At 43.6% G+C, this 25,812-nt stretch overlaps 1 protein-coding gene across 2 annotated transcripts; it reads right to left on the bottom strand.

The window, feature by feature from the left end:
• Positions 1–860: 860 nt before the first annotated feature.
• On the bottom strand, positions 861–22,997 carry LOC116594260 (phytanoyl-CoA dioxygenase, peroxisomal-like). Of its 2 annotated transcripts, none has more exons than XM_032349432.1 (9): positions 19,849–19,942; positions 19,558–19,616; positions 17,469–17,579; positions 16,672–16,840; positions 13,095–13,176; positions 11,527–11,708; positions 8,819–8,968; positions 5,302–5,436; positions 861–1,172 (listed from the first exon to the last, which is right to left on the bottom strand). In XM_032349432.1, exons 4-9 carry the CDS (start codon positions 16,792–16,794, stop codon positions 1,119–1,121), a joined length of 726 nt encoding a protein of 241 aa, XP_032205323.1. In that variant the 5' UTR covers positions 16,795–16,840; positions 17,469–17,579; positions 19,558–19,616; positions 19,849–19,942; the 3' UTR covers positions 861–1,118. The 2 variants fall into 2 exon arrangements, with proteins under 2 accessions (XP_032205323.1, XP_032205321.1); XM_032349430.1 differs by lacking the exon at positions 19,849–19,942 and adding an exon at positions 22,741–22,997 and having other exon boundaries at positions 865–1,172.
• Between the last annotated feature and the right edge of the window lie 2,815 nt (positions 22,998–25,812).

The raw sequence follows: 25,812 nt of genomic DNA on the forward strand, positions 1-25,812 counted from the left end.
TGACAAAAATAATGAAACTCGATTTAGGAAAACCTGTGCTTAGCAGATTAACAAGAAAGGGACTCTTGTTATTTCTGAGCAAATTGTTGTTTTTAAAAATCAAGACTATGTCTCTTTGCTGCCCCAACTTGTGTACAAATCTGGCACTGAATAAAATAAAACCCCCCTCCATGAGACTCCAAGGTGGCTCAGTGGATTAAGCCTGTGCCTTAGACTCAGGTCTTGATCACAGGGTCCTGGGATTGAGCTCCTTGTCGGGATCCCTGCTCATGGGACTCTCTGCCTCTCCCTCCGCCCCTCCCTACTGCTTATGCATGTGTGTGTGTGTCTGTGTGCATGTGTAGGTCTCTCTCAAAAAAAAAAAAAATAAAATCTTCAGAATAAAATAAATTCTCCCAGTTCATGCCCACTAGAAACCTAAACTATCTAAAATTGTCCCTGTAGTTTGAAAGACTTTAGGTTTCGTTCATAACTGTGGAGGATTTTCAGCTGCCTTACCCAATAAAAAATAGCAGACGAAGCCACCTTAGTCTTCCTTCTTCAGGAACAGAGAAAAACAACTTGGAAAGATCTGGTCTTTTTTTTTTTAAGGAGGCTGCCTGGGTTGGAGAAGTCATGCAAGGAATCCTGTGTCAGAGCACAAGCATCTCCCTTATTTCTACTCCACAATGCCCTTCATTACATGTGCCTGTGTTAGATGGTGTTCTAGATCTGAGAAATCTCTCATGCCATGAAGTCAGGGGGTGGTGGGTTTTCCAGAAGAGGGATGCAAGAGTCCACGTATCCTGAGTTTCAAAGGATACCTTTCTGCTTTGGCAAAGAGCTAACTGAATCAAAGAAACTGATTGAACACACTTAAATTAGATAGGAAACACATTTATTAGCTGCAACCCTCAGTTTTCCTGAAACCAGTAATCAGCCACTGTTACATATCTTCCTCCATGAAAGCAACAGGTCTGCATGCAGAACTAACCACATACCAGCAAGTACCTTATCCTCGTGTCATGATTTGGAGAACAAGCAATAGAAAAGATTAGGATAGCTTGTTAAGAAAACATTTTCCCCAGGCACCTTGATTTGCTCTGTTTTCTCTCAAAGAGCTCAAGCCAATGGCTATCTCATAGGTTGATCCTCTTTCCTTTCACCAGCCGCACTCGAAATCTAAGCACATCCTGGAAATAAAACCAAGCACAGTCAGTTGATGGAACACAGGGATCTGTTCAACATGAGACGAAGTAGATTTCTAGCATCTACCAACAGTTAAATGGAAAAACTCTGCACAGTAGTCCTATCAACTGGTAAATAAACCATATTCTAAGACTTCAAATAATGTACTTGCCCACATCTAGAATAGTGTTGACCAAACTAAGAGAGCAAGTCCCCAGAAGGTCAGCCTGTGTTATTTGGCACTGCTGTTGACCACAGGTGTCTTCAACTGGATGAACACAGTGTTTGGTCACAACAGTCCATACGGCCCCTTGTCCTGCGTTCCTTTAGACACTGCTCCATTTACAGTGATCTAATCCTACGTGCAAATGATGTCATGAGTTACGGCTTGATTTTTCTTTTTCCTTTGTCTTTTTTCTTATAATTTTTTTATTTTTTTAATAAACATATAATGTGGGGCGCCTGGGTGGCTCAGTGGGTTAAGCCGCTGCCTTCAGCTCAGGTCATGATCTCAGGGTCCTGGGATCGAGCCCAGCATCGGGCTCTCTGCTCAGCAGGGAGCCTGCTTCCTCCTCTCTCTCTGCCTGCCTCTCTGCCAGCTCGTCATCTCTCTCTGCAAATAAATAAATAAAAACTTAAAAAAAAATAAATAAACAAATATATAATGTATTTTTATCCCCAGGGGTACAATTCTGTGAATCGCCAGGTTTACACACTTCACAGCACTCACCATAACACATATCCTCTCCAATGTCCGTAACCCCACCCCCCTCTCCCTCCCCCATTCCCCCCAGCAACCCTCTGTTTCTTTTGTGAGATTAAGAGTCACTTATAGGGGCGCCTAGGTGGCTCAGTGGGTTAAGCCTCTGCCTTCAGCACAGGTCATGATCTCAGGTCATGGGATGGAGCCCAACATTGGGCTCTCTGCTCAGTGGGGAGCCTGCCTCTCCCTCTCTCTCTGCCTGCCTCTCTGCCTACTTGTGATCTCTCTCTGTCAAATAAATAAATAAAATCTTTAAAAAAAAAAAAAGAGTCACATATAGTTTGTCTCCCTCCCGATCCCATCTTTTTTCATTTCTTCTTTTCCTACCCCACCAAACCCCCCACATTGCATCTCCACTTCCTCATATCAGGGAGATCATATGATAATTGTCTTTCTCCGAATGACTTATTTCGCTAAGCATAATACCCTCTAGTTCCATCCACGTCGTCACAAATGGCAAGATTTCATTTCTTTTGATGGCTGCATAGTATTCCATTGTAGATATACACCACATCTTCTTTATCCATTCATCTGATGATGCACATCTAGGTTCTTTCCATAGTTTGGCTATTGTGGACATTGCTACTATAAACATTCGGCTGCACGTGTCCCTCCGGATCACTACATTTGTATTTTTAGGGTAAATACCCAGTAGTGCAATTGCTGGGTTATAGGGTAGTTCTATTTTCAACTTTTTGAGGAACCTCCATGCTGTTTTCCAGAGTGGTTACACCAGCTTGCATTCCCACCAACAGTGTAGGAGGGTTCCCCTCTCTCCGCATCCTCACCAGCATCTGTCATTTCCTGACTTGTTACTTTTAGCCATTCTGACTGGTGTGAGGTGACATCTCTTTGTGGTTTTGATTTGTATTTCCCTGATGCCCAGTGATGTGGAGCACTTTTTCATGTGTCTGTTGGCCACCTGGATGTCTTCTTTGCAGAAACGTCTGTTCATGTCTTCTGCCCATTTCTTGATTGGATTATTTGTTCTTTGGGTGTTGAGTTTGCTAAGTTCTTTATAAATTTTGGACACTAGACCTTCATCTGATATGTTGTTTGCAAATATCTTCTCCCATTCTGTCCGTTGTCTTTTGGTTTTGTTAACTGTTTCCTTTGCTGTGCAAAAGCTTTTGATCTTGATGAAATCCCAATAGTTCATTTTTGCCCTTGCTTCCCTTGCCCTTGGCGATGTTCCTAGGAAGATGTAGCTGGGGCTGAGGCCGAAGAGGTTGCCGCCTGTGTTCTCCTCAAGGATTTTGATGGATTCCTTTCTCACATTGAGGTCCTTCATCCATTTTGAGTCTATTTTCGTGTGTGGTGTAAGGAAATGGTCCAATTTCATTTTTCTGCATGTGGCTTTCCAATTTTCCCAACACCAGTTATTAAAGAGGCTGTCTTTTTTTCCATTGGACATTATTTCCTGCTTTGTCAAAGATTAGTTGACCATAGAGTTGAGGGCTTTTTTATTTCTGGGCTCTCTATTCTATTCCATTGATCTATGTGTCTGTTTTTGTGCCAGTACCATGCTGTCTTGATGATGACAGCTTTGTAATAGAGCTTGAAGTCCGGAATAGTGATGCCACCAACTTTGGCTTTCTTTTTCAACATTCCTCTGGCTCAGGTGGAAAAAATGGTTTTGGAATTGGACCTTATCCAAAATGTACCTCTGTCACTTACATCACTCAGGCCAACCTCTTGGACTTTTCACTTTCTCCCTAAGAGCGCGGAGTGAGGGATTTCTGGGTGGCTCAGTCAGTTAAGTGTCTGATGCAGGTCGTGATCTCAAGGCGCTGGGCTCGCTCAGGGAGGAGTCTGCTGGAGATTCCCTGCCTTTCCCTCCTCTCTCCCCCTGCTTGTATGCATTCTCTCTCACTCAAATAAATAAAGAGATCTTTTTTTTAAAAAAGTGAGAATGACTGATCCACAGGGATTTGGTGAAGAAAGTAAGACTAGAGATATGAAAGAGCTCTTATAACTCACAAAGAACTATGTAGCAGAAATTAATATCATTATTCTAAGTAAAGCTGAGGAACTATATCTGCAAGACTAACATTTTCAAATAAATACAGATGGGTCACTTGGGTGGCTTAGTCCGTTAAGCATCGGTCTTTGGCTCAGGTCATGATCTCAAGGTTCTGGGATCCAGCCCCTCTGTAAGCTCCCCACTCAGCAGGGAGTCTGCCTCTCCCTCTCCCTTTGCCTGCCGCCCTTCCTGCTCGCTCGCTCGCTCTCTCTCTCTCTCTCAGATAAATGAAATAAATACACAAGGCAATGACTCACCACAACCTGACAGACCACAAACACAATATATGCATTTTTTTCTGCTTTAAAATTCAGAGTGTTGCATGGAAGCCCCACTTGACAAAAAGTGATGCATTTTAAGCACTGGCCCAAGGGAGGAGGACAGAGGGTCTACCATCTACGGTGTGAAATGAGAGCCTTTGCAGATGTGCGATAGAGTCATAGATGCTAAAGGTAGAAGGGGCAAAGGAGAAGTCAGATTCTTAAGCTGAGAAGGAGTTTCAGAAGATGACTCCTAATGGCACGGTAGCTTAGTGCTGGTGTATGGTACTCTTCAAAGTACTGGAAGGCCCAGAGTTATCATGATGCTTGGTCTCCTTGGGGGTCTCCCCCATAGGAAATGCATGCATTTATAATAAATGCTAATAAAAACATAGGATCAGCTTTTTGGTTCAGCGGCTAAAATGGACTTCATTTACAAAGTAAATATGTTTATTTTAGCTTTGACTACAGTTTGTCTGGTGACCATCATCATCAGCTTTGAATGTTCTAGTTACAAAGAATTTACAAGTGATGTGTATTAAGTAGAAAGGATACGAAATAATGTCTCTATCCCCCACAGATAAGCATCAGTGGTTTCTGAAGTCCGCTCCACGAAACTCCAGATGCCAACTGACCCAAACAAAACCTGCTTAGGAATGGCTTTCTGGGAGTCTCCTTGGATTTGTAGATACGTCAATACTCTGCTCTATACAAATAAAGGAGGCCTATGGGTGAGAGCCCAAGCCTCTAACTTTCCTTCTGTGCATTCAAGAAGGTAGCCTTCATCCTTCACTTGCTCTCCTCCAGATCTGTTTTCTGTTTCCACCTGTCCATCCTGGAACAGAATAGCCTGCGTACCACAGGGTGGCCAAAGTCATAAAAAAGCATGGGGTGCTCAGATGCCCCAGCTAGGGAAGTGCGTACAAGCTGAAATTCCACTATAATTCTTAGTGGGTCTCAGCAATGCTTCTGCAAGGCGCTCTAAACAAAGCATGTTATACTCAAATTACAACAGGTATGAGAGTTGTTAAGCATCTGAAGAAAAGAAGACAAAAAAGTCTTAACCTGTCATCTCAAAAAAAATATACCTGCAGACTGATGTCATCTGGAATTCCATATAATTTTTTTCCTATCCGTGAAATATCCCTCTCAGCGACTTCTTGACTGGTGCCTTTCACATCAATGTAGTGGCAGTCTGCACCGGCGAAATGGCAGGAAATTGCCTGTGTAGAGTGACATGGTTAATGCTGGGGAAAAAAACCATTCCATTAACACCAGCAACCAAACAGGGAGACTTCTTTTAGGAAATCAGCAATTTCACTCAGCGTTTGATTTCTAGAATGTTTCATGCTGTCCTGTATTAGTCTCTTCAGGGTTCAGTATCTCTTTTCCCCCAGGTACAGTTTAAGTCTGACTGAGAAATACAAGAGGTTTTTAGCTTCCTGCGATCCTTGTTTTGAAAAAGGGTGGGGAACATAATGATATGAGTAAGAGGACTTTTAACTTTTCAACATGTCAATTTTCTAGTGTGTGGATGTCCTCAAGTCCTAAACAGGAATGTGTTCCAGGGTTCTTCACCATTTTCATAGTCAGGAAAGTTAGTTACTCAGTTGAGTTTGTGGTGGGTTGTCATTTCAATGGCTACGTATCATGAAAACAAACAAACAACAACCCACAAAAATACCTTGCAAAGGACAATAATATACACACCACCCCTCTGAAATAAAATGGACACTTTGAGTCCAATAGCATCATATACCATCCCCATCTTCTTTCTGTCTGAAGGTAAGATGGAGGTTACTTGGTTCTCTCCATTCTTGAAAAACTTACAAGCTAATCTAAACTTAAAACTCACTTTCCTAGTTTCAGGTTAGTTCTCTTGAGGCAACTGCCTACTGAAGGGACTGCCCGCTTTGCCCAGAACACTGAATTTCTATGCAGTGGAGTCACAAACTCCATTTCCCACAGAAGCCCCCAGACCATGCCAAGGAGGAGTGACACCTGAGGCCAAAGAGGAAAAGGGCACACCCATGTACATGTGTTTTTGGTTTATTTTTAAGGGTTCATACTTTCCCAAACATTTAACTAGCTGAAACACTATTGAAAAATTGCAAAGTTGGGGCATTAGCTTTCATAATACTTGGGTTGTTTTACGTTATATAACTTTTATTTTCATACAATAATCATGTCATACACAACTTTTTAACATGGATTCTTGCAATATGTAGTTATCCTATCTCAGTTTATGATCCTGATCATGAAGCATGTGTTATAACTTTCTGACTCATGTAAACTCTCAGATTATTGTCTTGGCTTCGCTTTTTTATATACACACATAGACATAAATTTCCATTTTTCATTCCAAGCTGAATTTTGGGGCTTAGGATACATGATAAAAGGCCCAAATTAGGAGCACCTGGGTGGCTCAGTTGGTTAAGTGTCTATGTTCAGCTTGGGTCATGATCCCAGGGTCCTGGGATTGAGCCCCATATCAGGCTCCCTGCTCAGTGGGGAGCGTGCTTCTCCCTCTCCAGCTCCCCCTTTGCTTGTGTTCCCTCTCTTGTTATCTCTCTCTGTCATAAATAAATAAAATATTTTATAAAAAAGGCCCAAATTAGTGAAACTCAGGAACACTCATATTATTTATTCATATTATTTATGTCACTGTGCCTATACCCCCTGCTTGCACACTTCTGAGGGCCATGCTGGTGGAGAGTCCAATCTAGTCTTCATTTGAAATGCTGGCATTGTGCACATCATGGATATTTTTTTCTTTTCTTATTTTTTTTTATTGTTATGTTAGTCACCATAGAGTACATCATTACTTTTTGATGTAGTGTTCCATGATTCATTGTTTGCATATAATACTCAGTGCTCCAGGCAATCTGTGCCCTCCTTAATACCCATCACCAGGCTCACCCATCCCCCCACCACCCCCCCCCCCCCCCCCCCCGCCCTTTAAAACCTTCATTTGGTTTTCTGGAGTCCCTAGTCTCTCATGGTTCATCTCTCTCTCTGATTTCTCTCCCTTCATTTTTCCCTTCCTTCTCCTAATGTCTCCATGCTATCCCTTGTGTTCCATAAATAAGTGAAACCATATGATAATTGACTTTCTCTGTTTGACTTATTTCACTCCACATAATCTCCAGTCCCATCCATGTTGATGCAAATGGTGGGTATTCATCCTTTCTGATGGCTGAGTAATATTCCATTGTGTATATGGACCACATCTTCTTTTTCCATATATCTGTTGGAGGCCATCTTGGCCCTTTCCACATTTTGTCAATTGTGGAAATTGCTGATAGGAACATTGGGGTGCATGTGGCCCTTCTTCTCAGAGGCCATCTTGGCCCTTTCCACATTTTGTCAATTGTGGAAATTGCTGATAGGAACATTGGGGTGCATGTGGCCCTTCTTCTCACTGCATCTGTATCTTTGGGGTAAATATGGAGTAGTGCAATTGCTGAGTCATAGGGTAGCTCTATTTTTAATTTTTTGGGGAACCTCCACACTTTTTCCCAAAGAGGTTGCACTCATCTGCATTCCTACCAGCAGTGTAAGAGTGTTCCCCTTTCTCCACAACTTCTCCAACATTTGTTGTTTCTTGCTTTGTCGATTTTTGCCATTCTAACTGGTGTAAGGTTCTGGAGGATTCAGAGATACCGCCTTACATCATGGATATTTTTTCAATTAGTTTCGATTATCTAAATACTTCCCTAAAATTTCATTGAAATTGAATGCTGAGGGGTTAGGTTTTTTCTTTTCTTTTTTTTTTTTTTTACACCTTTCCCCCACCCCCATTTAATTTTGATCCAGAAGAGTGTCTTCTTGCCTCACCTTCATCATAGCCCTGTCAACCTGATAGAAATATTAATGAATAGAAGATGAAACCGGGAAACTAACCCTTGACCTCAGGGAGACAGTGGTAGTTGGTGTGAAAAACTGGAAGGTTTCACTCAGCCCCCCATAATCCCCAATATTTAGTATGGAGAGCCATGTTATATGGAGAAATGGACGTCCACAGTATTGTCAGATCTACTGAATTTTTGAGAAGTGAGAAATCTGGGACTATGAGAAATTTTGTCAGTTTTAAATCATTAGGTGTTTAAAACATTCTGAAGCGAAAAACAAATTGTGGGACTCAGGGATGGAAAATAGGGCTGCCTGTGAAATCTGAGGTCTGGGCAGCCAATTCAAAACGTTTGCATAGAGTTGATAATGATTTTCCAAATAACAAAGCTCTTATAAACCTTCCTCTTATGTGGCTACTATGAGCTATATACATTCCAGATTTTATGATTTTTATATGCCAGCCATTGTTTCTGCCTCCAAAAGCACAGGCTGTGGGCTCCCAAGTATGATGTTCTTCTGAAGCAATTCTATGAATGCTCATAATTCATTATCAGCAGGATTATGATCCTGAGCTCACCTGGCTTCTTACTGATATGAACCTAAAAGCAAGAGGTAGCAAATAGATTTCCTGGTAAATAAACCAGACTAAACGCCAGTTTAGTTCAATGTCATAAATTTCATAGTTTCACATGTCTTGACATTTTTGTTTCTAATGTATTCATCTTTGGAAAGTACAGTGATGGGAATGCATACCTTCCGGTATCCTTGAGTTCTGTTCCAACCAGATCCATGGATGAGCAAAGGATGAAAGAAAACAGTGTCTCCCTTCTCCATCACAAGATGCACTCGGGGGCAGTTTTCATCATAGTCCTGAATCCCGTAGAACATTATGTTAACTCCGCCCTAGATCACATAAGAGAACCAAGACTATATTTGAGGAATCCAATGATTAAGAATTTTGTCAACGACTCATTAGAAAAAGCAAAGGTTTCCTAAGTTCTGCCAAGAGAAAGACATAAAAAGATTCTTCAAAGCAACTGTAAATATACAAAAACTTCTCAGACATCTGGTTGTAAAAATCATGGATTTGGGGGCCCAAATGAAGAATATGAAATTTCCACTTATCCTTCATTACCGAATTATAAATGAAGATCTAGACCAACTTTGCATTTTGCAGTTAACATGGGAGATCCCCTTTCCAGCATGAATCTGTAATCACACTATCCCCACATGATATTCTTCTCCCCCGTAACTTTGCCTAAATCATTCTTCTATTATTCAGGAGTGCCTCTGGGAAGCAAACTGTATTCTCAGGCCAGAAGAGAGAAAATGTTCAAGTCTCCTCAGCTCAGAAAGCACTCATGTCACAACCAGAGTAAAGAAAGAATAGTAAATTACAACACTGCTTTTTTAGAACTACTTCCAGTGTTAGCTATTGCTTTAAGTAATGGTTATGGGGGGAGCACAGTATCCCAGTCCCCTTCATAGGACTGTCCCACATTCTTCTGGGGGAAGGATTCTTTCCTGCTGGACTGTGTTGGGCCTTTCATCCAGTGCACTTCTCTCCTGGCTAGGTGGACATGTAACCTATGCAAAGTCAATCTGAACTCCCACTGTCATCACTTTGTATCTGAACAGAGGATTGATCAAAGGCATTGGTCATGGTCAAGGTTCAACTGCCCCCACCAAGTGCCCCATACTGACTTCCCACTGACACACTCTTACTTTCCTGCTTACCAGAGACAGCCAGCCTTTCCATGGACTCAGCATGTGCCTGCAACCCTCCAAGACACACACTCTTTGGATTAAGTCAGCCACAGCCCACTTCTGTTGCCTGCAACAAACTTTGTTGCCTGCAACTGCCATAAACCTCAACTCAGTTTTTCCTCAACAGTTTATGAATCTCACAATTTCAGATTTTTGTATCAGAATCCAGACTCAAAGGTTTTCACTTGGCACTAATCCTCAGTGTAAGAATTCCAACTAATTGAGACAAGTCCTGAAAGCCATATTCTTTACTTGCTACAAAAAACCCACATGCATTCTTCCCACCTGAACAACACATGCTCTTCTGGGGTTTTCAGACTTCATTGTCTGAGGCCTACAACACGCATAGTTTCCTCTCTGGTTTCTCTGCCTCTGGACTCCACACCACAGTAGCTCCTGCTCTAGATTTCAAGATTATCGTTCTTGAAGAGACGATTTGATCTTACCATTTGTGGGCTCAAAACCATTCAATAGTTCAATCAATAAACCGTACAACAGGCAGGCAGTGGAATACTACTCATCCTTCCCCAGAGCCTTTGCTGGTCTCTCTAACAGGAAGGAAATGATTCCTCCCTCGTCTTTATCCTGAGATTTAGCAATCAGTGGATAAGAATTACTTAGCAGCTGATACATGCATCTGGTGTTGTGGGTGTTTAATCTGACCTCTGCAATGAAGCTTGATGATTTTAGATCCTATACAGTGCCTACCAGAGTTTCCCACACTGGACAGCTTTCCAAAACTTGTTGAAAGAAAAATGATTATTCTACCTGAAATCTTTGAATTTTCCCTGATCCTGGTTGTAAAATCTAAAACAATGTTTGGTAAGAAAGGAAATTCCATCTCATTGTTAAAGTTCTGTATGGAATCTGATCTAAAATTAAAACGATAGGGCACGTGGGTGGCTCAGTGGTTTAAGCTTCTGACTTTGGCTCAGGTCATGGTCTCAGGGTCCTGGGATCAAGCCCCACATTGGGCTCTCTGCACAGTGGGTAGCCAGCTTCCCCCTCTCTCTCTGCATGCCTCTGCCTACTTGTGACCTCTCTCTCTTTCTGTCAAATAAATAAATAAAATCTTTAAAAATAAATAAAAATAAAATCAAAACAATAAATATTCTGGTTAAGATTTATCTTCTAGTGGCACCTTGGTGGCTCAGAGAGTCAGGTATCAGACTCTGGATTTTGGGATCAGGTTATGATCTCAGGGTCACAAAATCAAGCTGCATGTTGAGTTAGTGCTCACCAGAGTCTACATGTCTGTGTTCCTCCCCCTCTGCCTCTCTCGGCCCAAGCCACCTCTCACAAGTATCACGAGCAAATATCATGAGTTGCCTCCCTTTATCCCTGTCTCTCTCTGTGTTTGACTCAAATAAATAAATGAATAGGGACGCCTGGGTGGTTCAGTTAGTTAAGCAGCTGCCTTCGACTCAGGTCATGATCCCAGGGTCCTGGGATGGAGTCCCACATCGGGCTCCTTGCTCGGCAGGGAGCCTGCTTCTTCCTCTGCCTCTGCCTGCCTCTCTGTCTGCCTGTGCTCGCTCTCTCTCCCTCTTCTCTGAAAAATAAATAAATAAAATCTTTTAAAATAAATAAATAAATAAATAAAATCCTTAAAAAGAAAAGGAGGGAGGAAGGAAGTGATGGAAGGAAGGAAGGAAGGAAGGAAAAAGAAAAGGAAGGAAGGAAGGGATTTATACCTCCCACTTGGGATAACCATGTGGCTTCAGGTCACCTTTGTGACTGCCCGGGAGCACACACAGGCAGCCATTGTTCCGGTCGATGTGCTCCATGGCTGTCCAAGCACCAACTATGTTATTGCTGGGCCTGATGGGGAAATAGTGCAGATCCTGGTGCAAGGGGTGGCGGGATGTCTTCTTGCCTGAAACAGAACCTGCTGTTAAACCACACTTGAACCTCAGAATTCATCTCCTCTGCCTGAAAACCAGATCGGTGTCTATCCCTCCAAAACCCAAAGAAGTGAAACCACACTACAGACAATCACCCTGGAGAGATAAGCACCAAATTGGAATATCAAATCGACAGGGTGACTCCAGATCCTACACTTTTTTCCTGGGTTTCTGACAGCCAGGGATTCACACCATTCTCTAGCAACTCATAACATGCTATGATCTCTATTGTGTTTCATTCCACTGTAACTCTGGTTTGGGCACGGAGCCTAGTACTCAAAGAAAAGTTTGGTCAACTGAAGAGAGTAACCAAATTTGAAGTTCCCTGCTAGCCCTCTAAGTGGCTGATACAAACACTATCGAGTAACTAAATTAATAAAAGGCTTCCAAGAAGTTCTTCACAGAACTAAGAGCACTTGGTGAACAGTCATTATGTAGAATCAGAGATCACAGAACCACATTTACATGATTCCCTGTTTTGCACTCTGAACTTGGTACTGTTCCCCTATGCCCAACCCCAATGTCTCTAAGCAAGACATCCAGGGTAGGAGAGATTTCATGGTGCCACACTACAGGCTAGTCACATAAAACTCTCCTGGCCTCAAAAGTGGAAAACAATAAAGCATTCTGAAGGACCAATTTATTACTGCTAGTAGAGTAGAATTTCTCAGCACGGACCAAGAGCTATTGGCTAAAAATAATGCAGATTCTTGGGGGTGCCTGGGTAGCTCAGTCAGTTAAGCATCTCTTAATTTCAGCTCAGGTCTTGATCTCAGGATTATGAGTTCAAGTCCCTGGTTGGGCTCCATGCTGGGCATGTAGCCTACTTACAAAAAAAAATTTTTTTAGTGCAATTTCCTGGGTTTTCGCTTCAGAATCAGTTTCTCTGGGAGTGAGATCTTAGGAGCTACATTTTAGCAAGCACAAGACATTTTAAGTCAAGTGATGTATGTGATTTATAAGAAAGCTTTAATTTTGATAATAATAATGTCTTCAATCAGGAAAACAGAATTTACACCATCATTGGTAAAAATAGTTAACAAAGTATAGGGATGAGAATTATAATAATAGGAGCCTATAGTATATGAACAGTCATGTTTATTAAACCAAACTTTTGAGCAGCAAGCCAGTCAGTCTTCCAGAAATCCGATAATAACCCTATAGTTAACATCTGAAATCGCTCTTCTACCTCACTATTGTTATGATGTATGCTATTTTAAGACAAATAAAAGAACATATATATTTAGTTATCCAAATTTAGCAGTTACACACACAGCTAGAGTTAGAACACCTTAAACTCTCTTTTCCTTTTTTGGGGGGCAGGGGCAGCTTCTCCGTAACAAATAAGAGCTCTTTACCAGAATCTGGAGGTTTGTTTATCAGCATTGTATGCACGGCCATAATATCCGGTCCAGTAAAGCACTCCACATATTTCAGAATCTAAGGGAAAAGAAGAAAAAGAGTTTGGCGAGAAATATGCACAGAAGTGGCACAAAGTACAATTATCTGTACAAGAGCCAAGATGCCTTCATTCAGCACTTGGTAGGAGCGCCTGGGTCGCTCAGTCAGTGAAGCTTCCAACTCTTGATTTCTGCTCAGGTCATGATTGCACAGTCACAGGATCAAGCCCTGCACTGGGCCCTCTGTTCAGTGGGGAGTCGACTTGAGATTCTCTCCCTCTGCCCCTCCCCTCCAAATAAACAAACAAACAAATATATATATTTTTAAAAACCGCTTAGTATTTCACAACATTGCAAACAAAGCTTGAAGGCAGGAAAAGGTTGTAACAGCAAGTCTGCAACACTCTGAATTAAACAGGCTTTTCCAAGCCAGTTGGAACTCTAACCACTTTTTCTACAAGGGAGGCATGTGGGGAAGCCTGTGTGGCTCAGTGTGTTAAAGCCTCTGCCTTCGGTTCAGGTCATGATCCCAGGGTCGTGGGATCAAGCCCCGCATCGGGCTTTCTGCTCAGCGGAAAGCCTGCTTCTCTTCCTCTCTCTGCCTGCCTCTCTGCCTACTTGTCATCACTGCCTGTTAAATAAATAAATAAATAAATAAATAAATAAATAAATAAATAAAATTCTAAAAAAAAAACAGAGAGAGAGGCATGTGTTTCTCTGAGGTATCAACTAGGAAGGGCAGAGATAAACCTTCTTTCAACTGGAACTGTCCATAGTTGCCCAGCAAGCAGGCAGCTTCCTCTTCACCCCCACCAAGACTCTTCATAAGGAGGGACCATGAGGGGGGCCTGGCTGGCTCAGTAGGTAGAGCATGCAACTCTTGAGCTGGGGTTTGTGAGTTCAAGCCCCACGGTGAGCATAGAGCCTACTTAAGAAAAAAACAAGGGACCATGAGAGGCCCCAACATGTGCAACGGCCATGCGTAGCCCAGAGGAAAAGAGAAGGGCAACTGGGGTGCTACCTCTTTACCTCTAACCCACCGAGGGAGGGGTACATGCAGAAAGGAGTCGGCGGTGTATGCCGACTACCTGCAGGGGGCTTTATGCATCAGCCCACCTAAACCACACAGCGATTCCTGAAAAGTAATGCCTCCATGGATGAATAATCCTTTAAAGTGAACACCCCACGCAGATAAGCCCAAAACTAATAAACTGCCCTAGTTTGCAGAGCCAATTCAATGAAAAACATGGTATTGAATCTCCAATTCTGTCTGACTCCAAAAAAATGAAGCATGTTCTACTGCTTTCTCATTGTTTGATCCTGTGTAGAAGGAATACTGGCAACTTGAACAGGAAATGCTTAAAATGAAACCAAAATCCTAGAAGTCAGGCCTCCTACTTGTTTGTTCATAAAGCGTGGCAACTTTTGCAATTTCCTTAGGCCGGTATTTTCTTTCTTTCCTTTTTAAATAATCCCTAATCCCACCATGGGGCTCAAACTCAGGACCTTGAGATCAAGGATCTCATGGTCCCACAACTAAGCCAGCCAGGTGCCTCTGACCAGTATTTTCTAAATCTCAGTGACCCTCAAGAGCCATTTTACCATTTCTATCATACTTTACAGAGGTGCCCAATATAGTTAGCCAACAATTTTTCCAAACTAACTTACATCTTATCCTGATTAATAATATTCCTGAGGTCCTAGGTTGGATGTGCTGGGTATTTTTTCCAATACACATTAAAATAAATACCTAATTACTAAAAGCAGGACCCAACTCCTAAAAATCATTGCATGTACCAGCAATTGCATGGTTCAGATTTTAGAGCGGTGGGAAACCTGGATGTCCCGGTTGTGCTAACTCTACCCTGTGCTGCCACTAACGTCAAGATTTTCCTCCTTGGTGGATGCACACAGCTTCCATTTCCATAGCAGGACTTGAGGTTGGGAAGTCATATCCCCTCCTGTCCCCCACCCAAGGGGCTGGACTTCATAGCTGGCTTACCTGTACACAGTTTTTTATGAGGCAAATTTTCTTTATTTTTAAAATTATTTTAAATGTGGTTTTTTAAAGATTTTATTTCTTTGTCAGAGAGAGCAAGAAAGAAAGCAGTAGGTAGAGGGAGAAGAGGGCTCCCTACTGAGCAAGGAGCCTGATGTAGGACTCCATCCCAGGACCCAGGGATCCTGAACTGAGCCCAAGGTAGATGCTTAACCAACTAAGCAACCCAGGTTCCCATTTAAAAAAAAATTTTTTTTAAGTTATAATTAACCTCCACAACCAGCCTGTTCAAACTCACAACCCAGAGATCAAGAGCCACATGCTTGGGCAACTTGGGTGGCTCAGTCAGTTAAGCAATTGAGCCTTGGTTTCAGCTCAGGCCATGAAGCCAGGGTCCAGAGATCCACCTTATGTCAGGTTCTGTGCTCAGCAGGAAGTATGCTTGAGATTTTCTCTCTCCCTCTCACCCTCTCCCTCTCTCTAAAGTAAACACATAAATCTTAAAGGAAAAAAAAAGTAGCATGCTCTACCAATGGAGCCAGCCAGGTGCCCCCATGGGCAAATTCTCTAATAGCACTTGCGGTTATAATTTCTAGCATGTACTATATGCAATGTGTCCTTTAAAGCCATTCTAAATAAATTGTTCATTATCTGTGCTACATTTATGCAATGGGATGTTACGCAATAATTTAAAAGCATGATATAGATTAATCTATAAGTCATATAAAGGATGTGTAAGATCTACTATAAGTGTAGAAACTACACTTGTAAAGTGGACAACCAGTATGTTCCAATGTGACACAAAAGGTGGGGGTAGACAGATGCACCTGCATAGCCATGAGAGACTTCTACTTGAAGACACCAGAAAGCTTGGTGTGAGTGGGGCTGGAGGGTGGGAGACTTTCCTTTTCATCTTATGCCCTTCTGTACCATGTGGATGTCTTTGTAAGTCTGAACTACTCAAAGAATATTGATTTTTTAAAAAATGAGTTTAAATCTGAACACAAACTTAAACCTCTACTGACCAGTTCATTAGACAAAAAGAAACAATAAATGGATGTCCAGTGAATAGGATCTGCAGTGTCCCTCCTGTTGATATGCCCATATCCACAGTGAGAGAGGCTCCGTCTCTAAGGCAGAATTCCTGCCCTTCGCAACCAAGAATAATGACCAGACTCCAGAAGAGGGTTCTCCATCTGCCCACGACTAACATTTGGAGCTCGATAAGTCATCATTTGGGGAGGCGACTATTCTGCACTGGAACTATTCTGTAGTTCTGGGACTATTCTGTAGGATCTCTGGGCTCCATTAGCAGCTCACCCACACACCATGCCCACCTCTACCCTGACAGAAGCACACGGTCCCCACCGTGTGCCAACCCAACATGCTCCAGGCACCGCCAAATGTCCGCCTCCATTTGAGAACCACTGATCACCAGCCACAAAACAGAGGGGCCAGATAAAGTGTAAGCAATTCTAGAGGCAAGCACGCAGGTACGTTATTCACTTAAAAAGAAAACGCAGAAAGTTCTCAAACCTCAGGGAGAGTGCAGTATCTGAAGAGTTCCTCATCTTCTTGGAAATCTTGGATCTTTGAAACCATCTTTTCACCTGGAGTAAATTGTGATTTTGCAATGCTTACATCTCTCATTATCATCATTCCCTGTGGTTTCACCTCCCCTTTGCAGATTCTTTCAAACTCGTTCCTAGAAAATTAAATTGGCAGATGATGTCATGACTGCAGGCTCCAGGCACCTGTCTGGCCAGTTCTGTGGAAAGAGTCTCAGAGATAGAGCAGGGGGGTGTCTCTGCACCAGACTGACCTCCAGGTCAGGCTGAGTAGTTCTGAGGATGGAGAGAGAAAATGACCAGCGCAGCAGCCCCTGTCTCCTCACTGTGAGGCCGGAGCTCACTGTGGGGACTCCCCTATTCCTTAGCCTAACAGAACAGTGAGGAACCGTCTGTGATGTGGTGTACCTGAGTAATAACGGCAAATAACTTCTCTCACGCTTACCATGGGCCAGGCCCCGTTCAAAGGCATCTGTGTGTACTTCACCTTATCCAGACCTCACAACAACACTGGGGCATAAATACAATTAACATCCCCATTGTACAGGTGTGAAAACAGGAGTAGAAAGTACGTTGCTCCAGGACACACAACAGGAAGTAGTCTGGCTAAGATGAAAGGCAGCCAGTCTGGCTCCAGAGCTCATGTCCCTAACCGCTTCCCAATAAGCCAATCACCGAAAAATACCTGAACACACACGCTAATCCTACTCACATTCCCACTGCAAACACAACATAGTTTTGTACAACAACGAAGGGTTACTGTACCGAAAGCGTTCAATATCAGCATCAGACACCAAATTTCTAATGACGAGAAACCCATTTTCTTCATAAAACTTTCTCTGTTCTAGGCTTAGAACATTATTATCCCGAGTATACCTAAAGGAGAAAAAGGAATTACAAATAAGTATAAGTGAAAAATCACCATCCAACAACATGTATCCAGAGCCTGAGAAATGTTCATACTCTTCCACCAAGCATTTCTACTTTTTATTTACTCTAAGAAAATAATCTGAATTTTTTTAAACAAGTCTAGAGTGGAGGGTTTATCTATTTTTTTTTTTTTTTAAGTAATCTCTATACCCAATGTGGGGCTCGAACTCACAAACCAGACATCAAGAGTCACATGCTCTTCTCACTGAGTCATGCAGGCCCCTAATCTGAACATTTTTTAAAGGTTTAAATCTAAAATGTTAACTACTACTGTTACCAAAAAATAGAAGAATAATGAATTATATCTGCTCAATGGGTTAGGACTCAGGCCTTAGAAATGAAGAGCTTGGGGCCCCTGGGTGGCTCAGTCAGTTAAGCGTGGACTGGTTATTTCAGCTCAGGTCATGATCTCATAGGTCTGAGATCGAGCCCCCAAATGGTCTATGAGCTCAGTGGGGAGACCGCTTGAGAGTCTCTCCCTCAGCCTCTCCCCCAACTTGCAATGTGTGCACTTTCTCTCTTAAATAAATAAATCTTCTAAGAAAATGAAGAACACAAAATGGCATGTACAGACTTACTATAACAAAATACACTTAGATTTGTGTAAAGCCAAGACACAGGGTACCTGGGTGGCTCGAGCATATACCTTTGGCTCAGGTCATGATCCCAGGGTCTTGGGATCGAGTCCCACATCAGACTCCCCGCTCATCAGTGAATCTGCTTTTCCCTCTGCCCCTCCCCCCTGCTCCTGATCACTCATGCGTGCCCGGTCACTCTCTCTCTCTCTCTCTCAAATAAATAAATAAGATCCTAAAAAGGGTACTTGAAAAAAATGCAAATAAATTTTTAAAACACAGTTTTTAAGTGATTGCTTCTATGTAATGGAATTGTGAATGATTTTTCTTAATTCCTTTTCTTCTCTTTCAAATTTGTTCGATAATGACTACGTATGGTTGTTCAGGTAGGAGACAAATTCAATACATTTTATACTTTAAATTGTCTAGATCATATCTTCTCAGAAGAAATCAAAGTGACAAAATCCAAGTAATTGCATAGCATATGCACAAACTCAGATCACCCAGTCCATTCTTCCAGATTAGAAATGTGGCTCTATGAGAATACTCCATGGAGATCGATATCTTCCCCTACAAAAGTAATTTAAGATAAACCAAAGACGCTAGCTAATACAGCAACAGGACCACAAGCCATAGGCTAACTTAAATGAGGTATAACATGTCTGAATTTGAACAAAATCAGATTATACACCTCTGATATTTTTCCTCTTTCTGAACTTTAAAATACATATAAAATTACAGTCATCTTCAAATTTTCATAATTTGAGTTCTAATTAGAACTTGTCCTGGCAACAAATGATTTGTATAATGAATTTTTTTTAAGAATTTATTTATTCGGGGCGCCTGGGTGGCTCAGTTATTAAGCGTCTCCCTCGGCTCAGGTCACGATACCAGAGTCCTGGGATCGATCCCCGCATCTGGTTCCCTGCTTGGTGGGAAGCCTGCTTCTCCCTCTCCCACTGCTTGTGTTCCCTATCTGGCTCTGTCTCTCTCTGTCAAAAAAAAAAAAAAAAAAAAAAAAAAATCTTAAAAAAAAAAAGAATTTATTTATTCTCTGTAGAGATAGGGAGAGAAAGAGAGGGCAGGGGCAGAGTCAGGGGCAGAAGGAGAGGGTGACGCAGATTTCCTGCTGAGCACAGAGCCTGACCCATGACTGATCGATCCCACAGCCCATGAGATCATGACCTAAGCCAAAATCAAGAGTTGGATGCTTAACCCAGTAGCCACCTAGGTGCCCCTGTGTAATGAATTTTCACCAGACAACATGAGATGTGTTTTATATCTTAATTACCACTAGGAAATGCTTTATACACATTGTATGGTTACTAATGACAATTCGATCTACTTACTGGAATTGTGGAGGATGGAAACTGTCAGGAGAAACAGCTCCTGAAGTGGAGTGAGCTACCTAGGTAGTGAATTAAGGCAAATAAAATGAAATTGAGGAGTCAACTTTTTCTCGAAACAACAGTCTACCCTGAATTAGCTCTCACCAGGGAAGACTGGGTTACACACATAGCTGCGGACAGGCACGCGCGGTTGCTTACATTGTCTCATTTCACAGAGCCCAGAGGAGGGGCTGGAAGTCCCAAGACCTTTATCACTATCCCTGCTGCCCAGAGCAGGAGAATGAGACTCACAGGGCTCAGTAACTGGGTCCCAGATCATCCAGCAGAAAATGCCTCAGGCCAGACTCGACCCATACTCTTGACTTCATAGCTTCCACTGATTTCTTCCACTTATTATTCCTTCCACTAAACTGCCAAACAAATAAAAATTGTAAGGTTCAAATCTAGCAGTAAGAAGAAATGTGCTCTTCCAAAGAGAAATTGAATTTAGTGGGAATCCATTCTGAAATTCAAGAAACTGTTTGGCTTGTTACTCTTCAAAAAAAAAAAAAAAATCGATTAAATAACAGTGGCTAGGCTCTAGGGAACATATGATCCACATAGTTTAGCATAATTCTAACTATCTTAAAGAGCTAGAAATTGTTTCTAGTTTTCTATCCAGAGAACGATAGGAAATTTACTTAGCCTCTTCTAATTTTTTCATTGTTTCTTTAGCTTAAAGAGTGAGTATAAGAATGTCATTACTCATAAACATGTTATTTTTGTCTTGTCTTTATGTAACTGGGGACAGTATAATCCTTTGTTTTCCTAGACAAAGACTTAATGACCTCTGTCAGCTACTAGGAAGATGTGGTGGCCAGAAGGCAGTATTTCAGTCCGCAATTCTTCTCCTTCCGTTGTAGGTTCTGGTGGTGCTGACTGCTTTCCTCGGAGAGTTTTTTCAATGATGTGGAAATGTTTCATGTCCTTACCATATAATGTTAGTAAACATGAAAAAATGGGTCCAAAAAGCTATTTATACAGGATGGCTGTAATTATGTAAATGCACAGGAAAGGAACACACCAAAACATTGACTGATAATGAGCCGTGAGAGTTGGAATTATAGGTCATATTTGTTTTCTTCTTGATGCATCTCTGCATTTTAAAAATGCATTGTGTTTTATGTTTTAAAACCCCTGCCTTATGCCAGAACCCACATCTCTCTAGAACCAGTTAAGGCTGGGAAGAGACGGCCACGTGATTTGCAGGATTGTTTTTAAGCCCCAACCACACGCAGGTTCACTGACTGTTTCGGCAGAGTTGTCCAATACCAGAGCCCCTGACCTCGTCTGTCTATTTAAATTGAAGAGAATGAAGGGGCGCCTGGGTGGCTCAGTGGGTTAAAGTCTCTGCCTTCATCTCAGGTCGTGATCCCAGGGTCCTGGGATCGAGACCCGAGTTGGGGCTCTATGTTCAGCATGGAGCCTACTTTGCCCTCTCTCTCTCTCTCCCTGCTTGCCTACCTGCCTACTTGTGATCTCTGTCTGTCAAATAAATAAATGAAATCTTTAAAAAGAAAAAGGAGAATGAAAAGGAAAACTGCCCCTAGCCATATTTCAAATGCTCAATAGCCACATGGGGCTCCTATTGCTGGATAGTGCTGGTGTAGAACATCTCCACCATGGCAGAAGGTTGATAGAATAGTGCTCTTCTAGTCAACACAGATGAAACGAAGCTCTAACCTCAACACTATTAGAGAAGAACAAGCAGGATCCGAATATTTTTTAAAAATTATTGTTATTTTTAAAGTAGGCTCACTCCCCAGCATGGAGTCCAATGCTGGGCTTGAACTCACAACCCGAGATCAAGAGCTGAGTCAGAATCAAGAGAGGTCTCAGGGACTGAGCTACCCAGGCACCCCAGAATTTTCATAGTAGTCACAGACTGGACCTGGAAACCTTCATTCTGGTTCCAGTTATCTCCAGTCCCCACACGTTGGTGGTTCTCACCGGTGGGCATGTATCAGAAACAAGTGAGAACAGATTGCTGGGCCCCACTCCGGAGTATGGGGAGTCCACATGAGCCTGGGAATCCGCATGTCTAACAAGTTTCCAGGGGAAGTTGTTGCTGGTCCTGGGAACACACTTTGTCAACCCCTGGTTTCGGTAATTAAATGTCTTTGGTAATTCGGTAATTAAATGTCTCCTGGCCTCGGTTTCTGTGTTTTCACTGGTCAAATGAGATTACATAATTGCCTTGATCTGCGACGGCATTTTAGGTGGGCAGTGGTTCTGCTACATCGTGGCCGGAAGTGAAAGTAAAATAAAAGTAAAAAGAGACATTCGTAGAAGCATTTTTAGGAAGGAGTTCATGATCCTGCTCACAGCAAAACACAGCCTAACACCATCACAGTGTCCTCTTCGCCCCCAAAGTACCGCCTGAAAGAGAACACTTAATCGGAGCAGGAGAAACAAGTCCATAAAGCATCTGACGTCCGTGTCCCGTAGTGACATTTTCCGGGATCCGACACGGGTGGCGCACACATCGCCTCCGAGAGTAACTCCGAAAGAACAACCGGGAGACATCGTATCCACTCCTGCGGGGCTCAGGGACACCCTGGCGGAGCAGCTCGCACAGCTCTCCTCAAGGAAAGAAGAGCCCGAGGGTGCGGGCCGGTGCCTCCCTCCCTCCCCGCGCCCCAGTGCGCTGCAGCCTGAGTGTCCACCGGCCCGCCCACCCCCGGTGCTCCAGGCAGCCCTGCGCCCCAGTTTAGGAGCCACTGGGACTGGGCTTCGCGCGCCTCGGACTCTGGGCGGTCGGATGACGCGCGGCCAAGTGCAGAAAACGCCACACTAGCTGAGAGCAGGCCCTCAGGAAGAACTGCCATTCTCCCGGGCAAGGCAGGAAAACAGGCCCTAGGAGGGCCGCGAAGCCTGGGGCGGCGCCACAGCAGCCCCTGAGGCCGGCACTGTCACGCGGCCGCCCAGCGAGCAGGCCGGGCCCCCGGCTGGGAGCTTGGGGCTACCCGCACTGGGAACCCTCCTGCCCCGGCTCCCCTGCCTGCCTCCCCGCCCCTGGGCGCCCGGAACAGCTGACACCAACGCCGGGACGCGGGCGCGCAGGAAGGGGCAGAGTCCGCTGGGCGGCTGAGCCCTGGAGGCCACCACACTTGCAGCCCGAGCCCCGCGCTCCGCAAAGGATACACCGACGCCGGCCGAGCGCTGGCCGAGGTGTCCCAGCACGACGCGCAGGCGGGTGCCTGCATGGGACTGGTTCATGGCTCCCGCGAGGAGACGAGTCAGCCGGGCCTCAGTCTTCACTCGGGGCGGCGGGCGGGGCCGAAGGGCCAGGCCGAGCGCTCGGAACTCCGGGAATTCCGCCTTGTGCGGGGGTGCACGGGGCCTCAGGGTCCACGCACTGGGCCACCGACCGGAGCGGACCTCCTGTCCGCGCTTGCAGCCCCTCCACGATCACAGAGATCCTGCCGCACAAATCAGGGAAACTGGTTTTGAAGGGCTTAGCAACCCGGTGAAGGTCGCCCAATCAGAAATGAGCCAAACATGACCCACCTTCCCAAACTGTCAGTCTAGGTTATCGCACGTGTCTGTCTCTCTGCTGCTGAAGTAGAAATTCAAATGTTCAGCCCTGGAAGTAACGTGCTGTTCAAAAAATGCGTTTAATTTGTTGGGAATCCAGTGTGAAATACTAGAAACATATTGGCTTTCATAGAAAAGGAAAAAAAGGTACATGAAATAAATGACTTTGTGGAATGCGTCTGATCCACATAGCCTAATATAATCTTAAATTTTCTTAAAAATTACAAGTCTAGGGACGCCTGGGTGGCTCAGTGGGTTAAAGCCTCTGCCTTCGGCTCAGGTCATGATCTCAGGGTCCTGGGATAGAGCCCTGCATCGGGCTCTCTGCTCAGCAGGGAGCCTGCTTCCTCCTCTCTCTGCCTGGCTCTCTGCCTACTTGTGAGCTCGCTCTGTCAAATAAAATCTTAAAAAAATATATTATTCGAATAATCTCTACACCCAACATGGTGGTCTAGTATATGACCCCAGCGTGAGGAGGTAGGCATTCCACCAACCATGCCAGCCAGACGCTCCTCCCTTCTTCCCTTCCTTTCTCCTCCCTTCCCTTCTCTCTCTCCCCCTCCCTCCCTTCTTTCCTTCCTTTCCTCCATCTTCCCTCCCTTCCCTACCCCTTCTTCCTTCTTTCGCTCATTTTTTCTCTTTTCTTTCTTTTCTCTTTCTTTCTTTCTTTCCTTCCTTCTTTCTTTCTTTCTTTTTCTTTCTTTCTCTGTCTCTGTCTCTTTTTCTTCTTTTTCCAACAGTGTACATACTTCAGGGACAAGTATACAGGATTCCGGCCATCATCATCAAGGTCATAAACATCCATCACCTCTCAAAGTTCCCTCCCACACTCTTGCCCTCATTATTTCGTGTGTGGTGTGTGTGTGTGTGTGTGTGTGTGTGTGTGTGTGTGTGTGGTAAGGACACAGCCATAAGATCTACTCCCTTAGCAAATTTTCAGTAGATAATGCAGCATTGCAAGCTACGGACGCTATACTGTATTGTAGATCTCCAGAACCATTTACCTGGCATACCTGAAACTTGGTAGCCTTAAACCATCCCCTCTCCGCTCTCCCCTCCCTTCACCCCTGGTAACCACCATTTTCTCTGCTTCTGTGAGTTTGACTCTTAAATTCCTCCTGTAAGTGGTAGCGGGTAGTATTAATCCTGTGACTGGCTTATTTTGCTTAGCATTGTGCCCTCAAGCTCCTTCCATGTTGTCACAATGTCATTTGTTGTCACAAATGGCAGGATGTCCTTCCTAATTAGGGTTGAATCATACCCCATTGTGTGTGTCTACCGTATTTTCTTTATCCTTTCACGTGATGACAGACGCTTAGGTTGCTGGCATATCTTGGCTCTTGTGAAAACTGTTGCAATGAACGTAGAGGTGCAGATATCTCTTTGAAATCTAAGTTCAGTTCCTTTGGAACTGGAATCCAGTGGGATTCCTGGATCATATGATAGTTCTATTTTTAATTTTTTGAGGACCTTCCATACTGTTGTCCATAATGGCTCTAAGAACTAGAAATTCTTTCTGAAATATCTTCCCCATCTAGTCTCTGCAGGTGACTGACACAGCATCTCACTGTTTCTTTCCTCTCCCTCATTTTTCTCATTATTTCTTTGTCTTAAAGAGTAACTTCCAGAATGTCTCACTTTATAAACATGTTTTTTTTTTTTTTTTGAGATTTTATTTATTTATTTATTTGAGAGAGAGAGATAGAGAAAGCAGGGGAGGAGCAGAGGGAGAGGAACTGGCAGACTCCGTGCTGAGTGCTGAGCCAGAGGCCAGGCTGGATCTCAACACCCTAAGATCCCCAGCTGAGCTGAAATCAAGAGCCAGCCGCTTCACGCATTGAGCCACCTGGATGCCCCTAAACATGGTCTAGTTTCTGAAGGGATGTCTTTAGGTAATGTGGTAAAACTGCCATACTCACGGAGAAAAGCAGGCCAGGACTCAGAAATTAGTTTATTAGCTGCTGCCTATTTCCTCTGAGGCCGGGTGGACAGTCATCAGCATCCAGAGCAAGGCCAGCCCTTTGGCCTTCATCTTTGGGTTCTCTATCCTTTATCCATGATTCCTCCCCACCCAGACTCTCAGATTTTTTTAGGTTGACAGAAATATCCTGGGCCTTTCCCCCTTAGTTCTTCACCTCATCACCCACAAATGGATCATCCCAGGGCTGGAGCCTGATCCTGAACTCGGTGACTGGGTTGGAGGCGCTTATGTTTATCATAGTTTAAAGTGAAGTATCTGGCCTTTGGTAGGTACAGCAAAGAGATTCTCCATCTTTCTGCTCCTGAGAAAAAGGGCTCCTGGACGGGCATGGGTGAATCTGTGATCCTTACCGCCCTCGCCTGGTGGAAAGTGGGCACTGCAAATGTAAATTCAATTCAGGCCAACCCAGATTATTTCAAGGTCAAGGCATTTACCCACACAGGCCCTGAAAGTTTTGGACTTCCCTGACCAATGGGAAAGACAGTGAGATGAGACTACCTACACCTGTAGTTTTAATGTTCCCCCCAAATACCTCGTTTTATAAGTGTGTGAAAATCCCAGCCGCTCTACTGTGAGCTGGTTTAAGTGGATGGTTGTTCAGAGAGACGAAGGAAATCTTTGAATGCTTCCAATTATTGTCTGCCTCTTTTAAATTAAAGGATGATGGGTTTAAAATGTCTCATTGAAGATCCCATGGG

The sequence above is a fragment of the Mustela erminea genome, chromosome 6 (genome assembly GCF_009829155.1).
Source record: "Mustela erminea isolate mMusErm1 chromosome 6, mMusErm1.Pri, whole genome shotgun sequence".
NCBI lineage: Eukaryota > Metazoa > Chordata > Mammalia > Carnivora > Mustelidae > Mustela > Mustela erminea.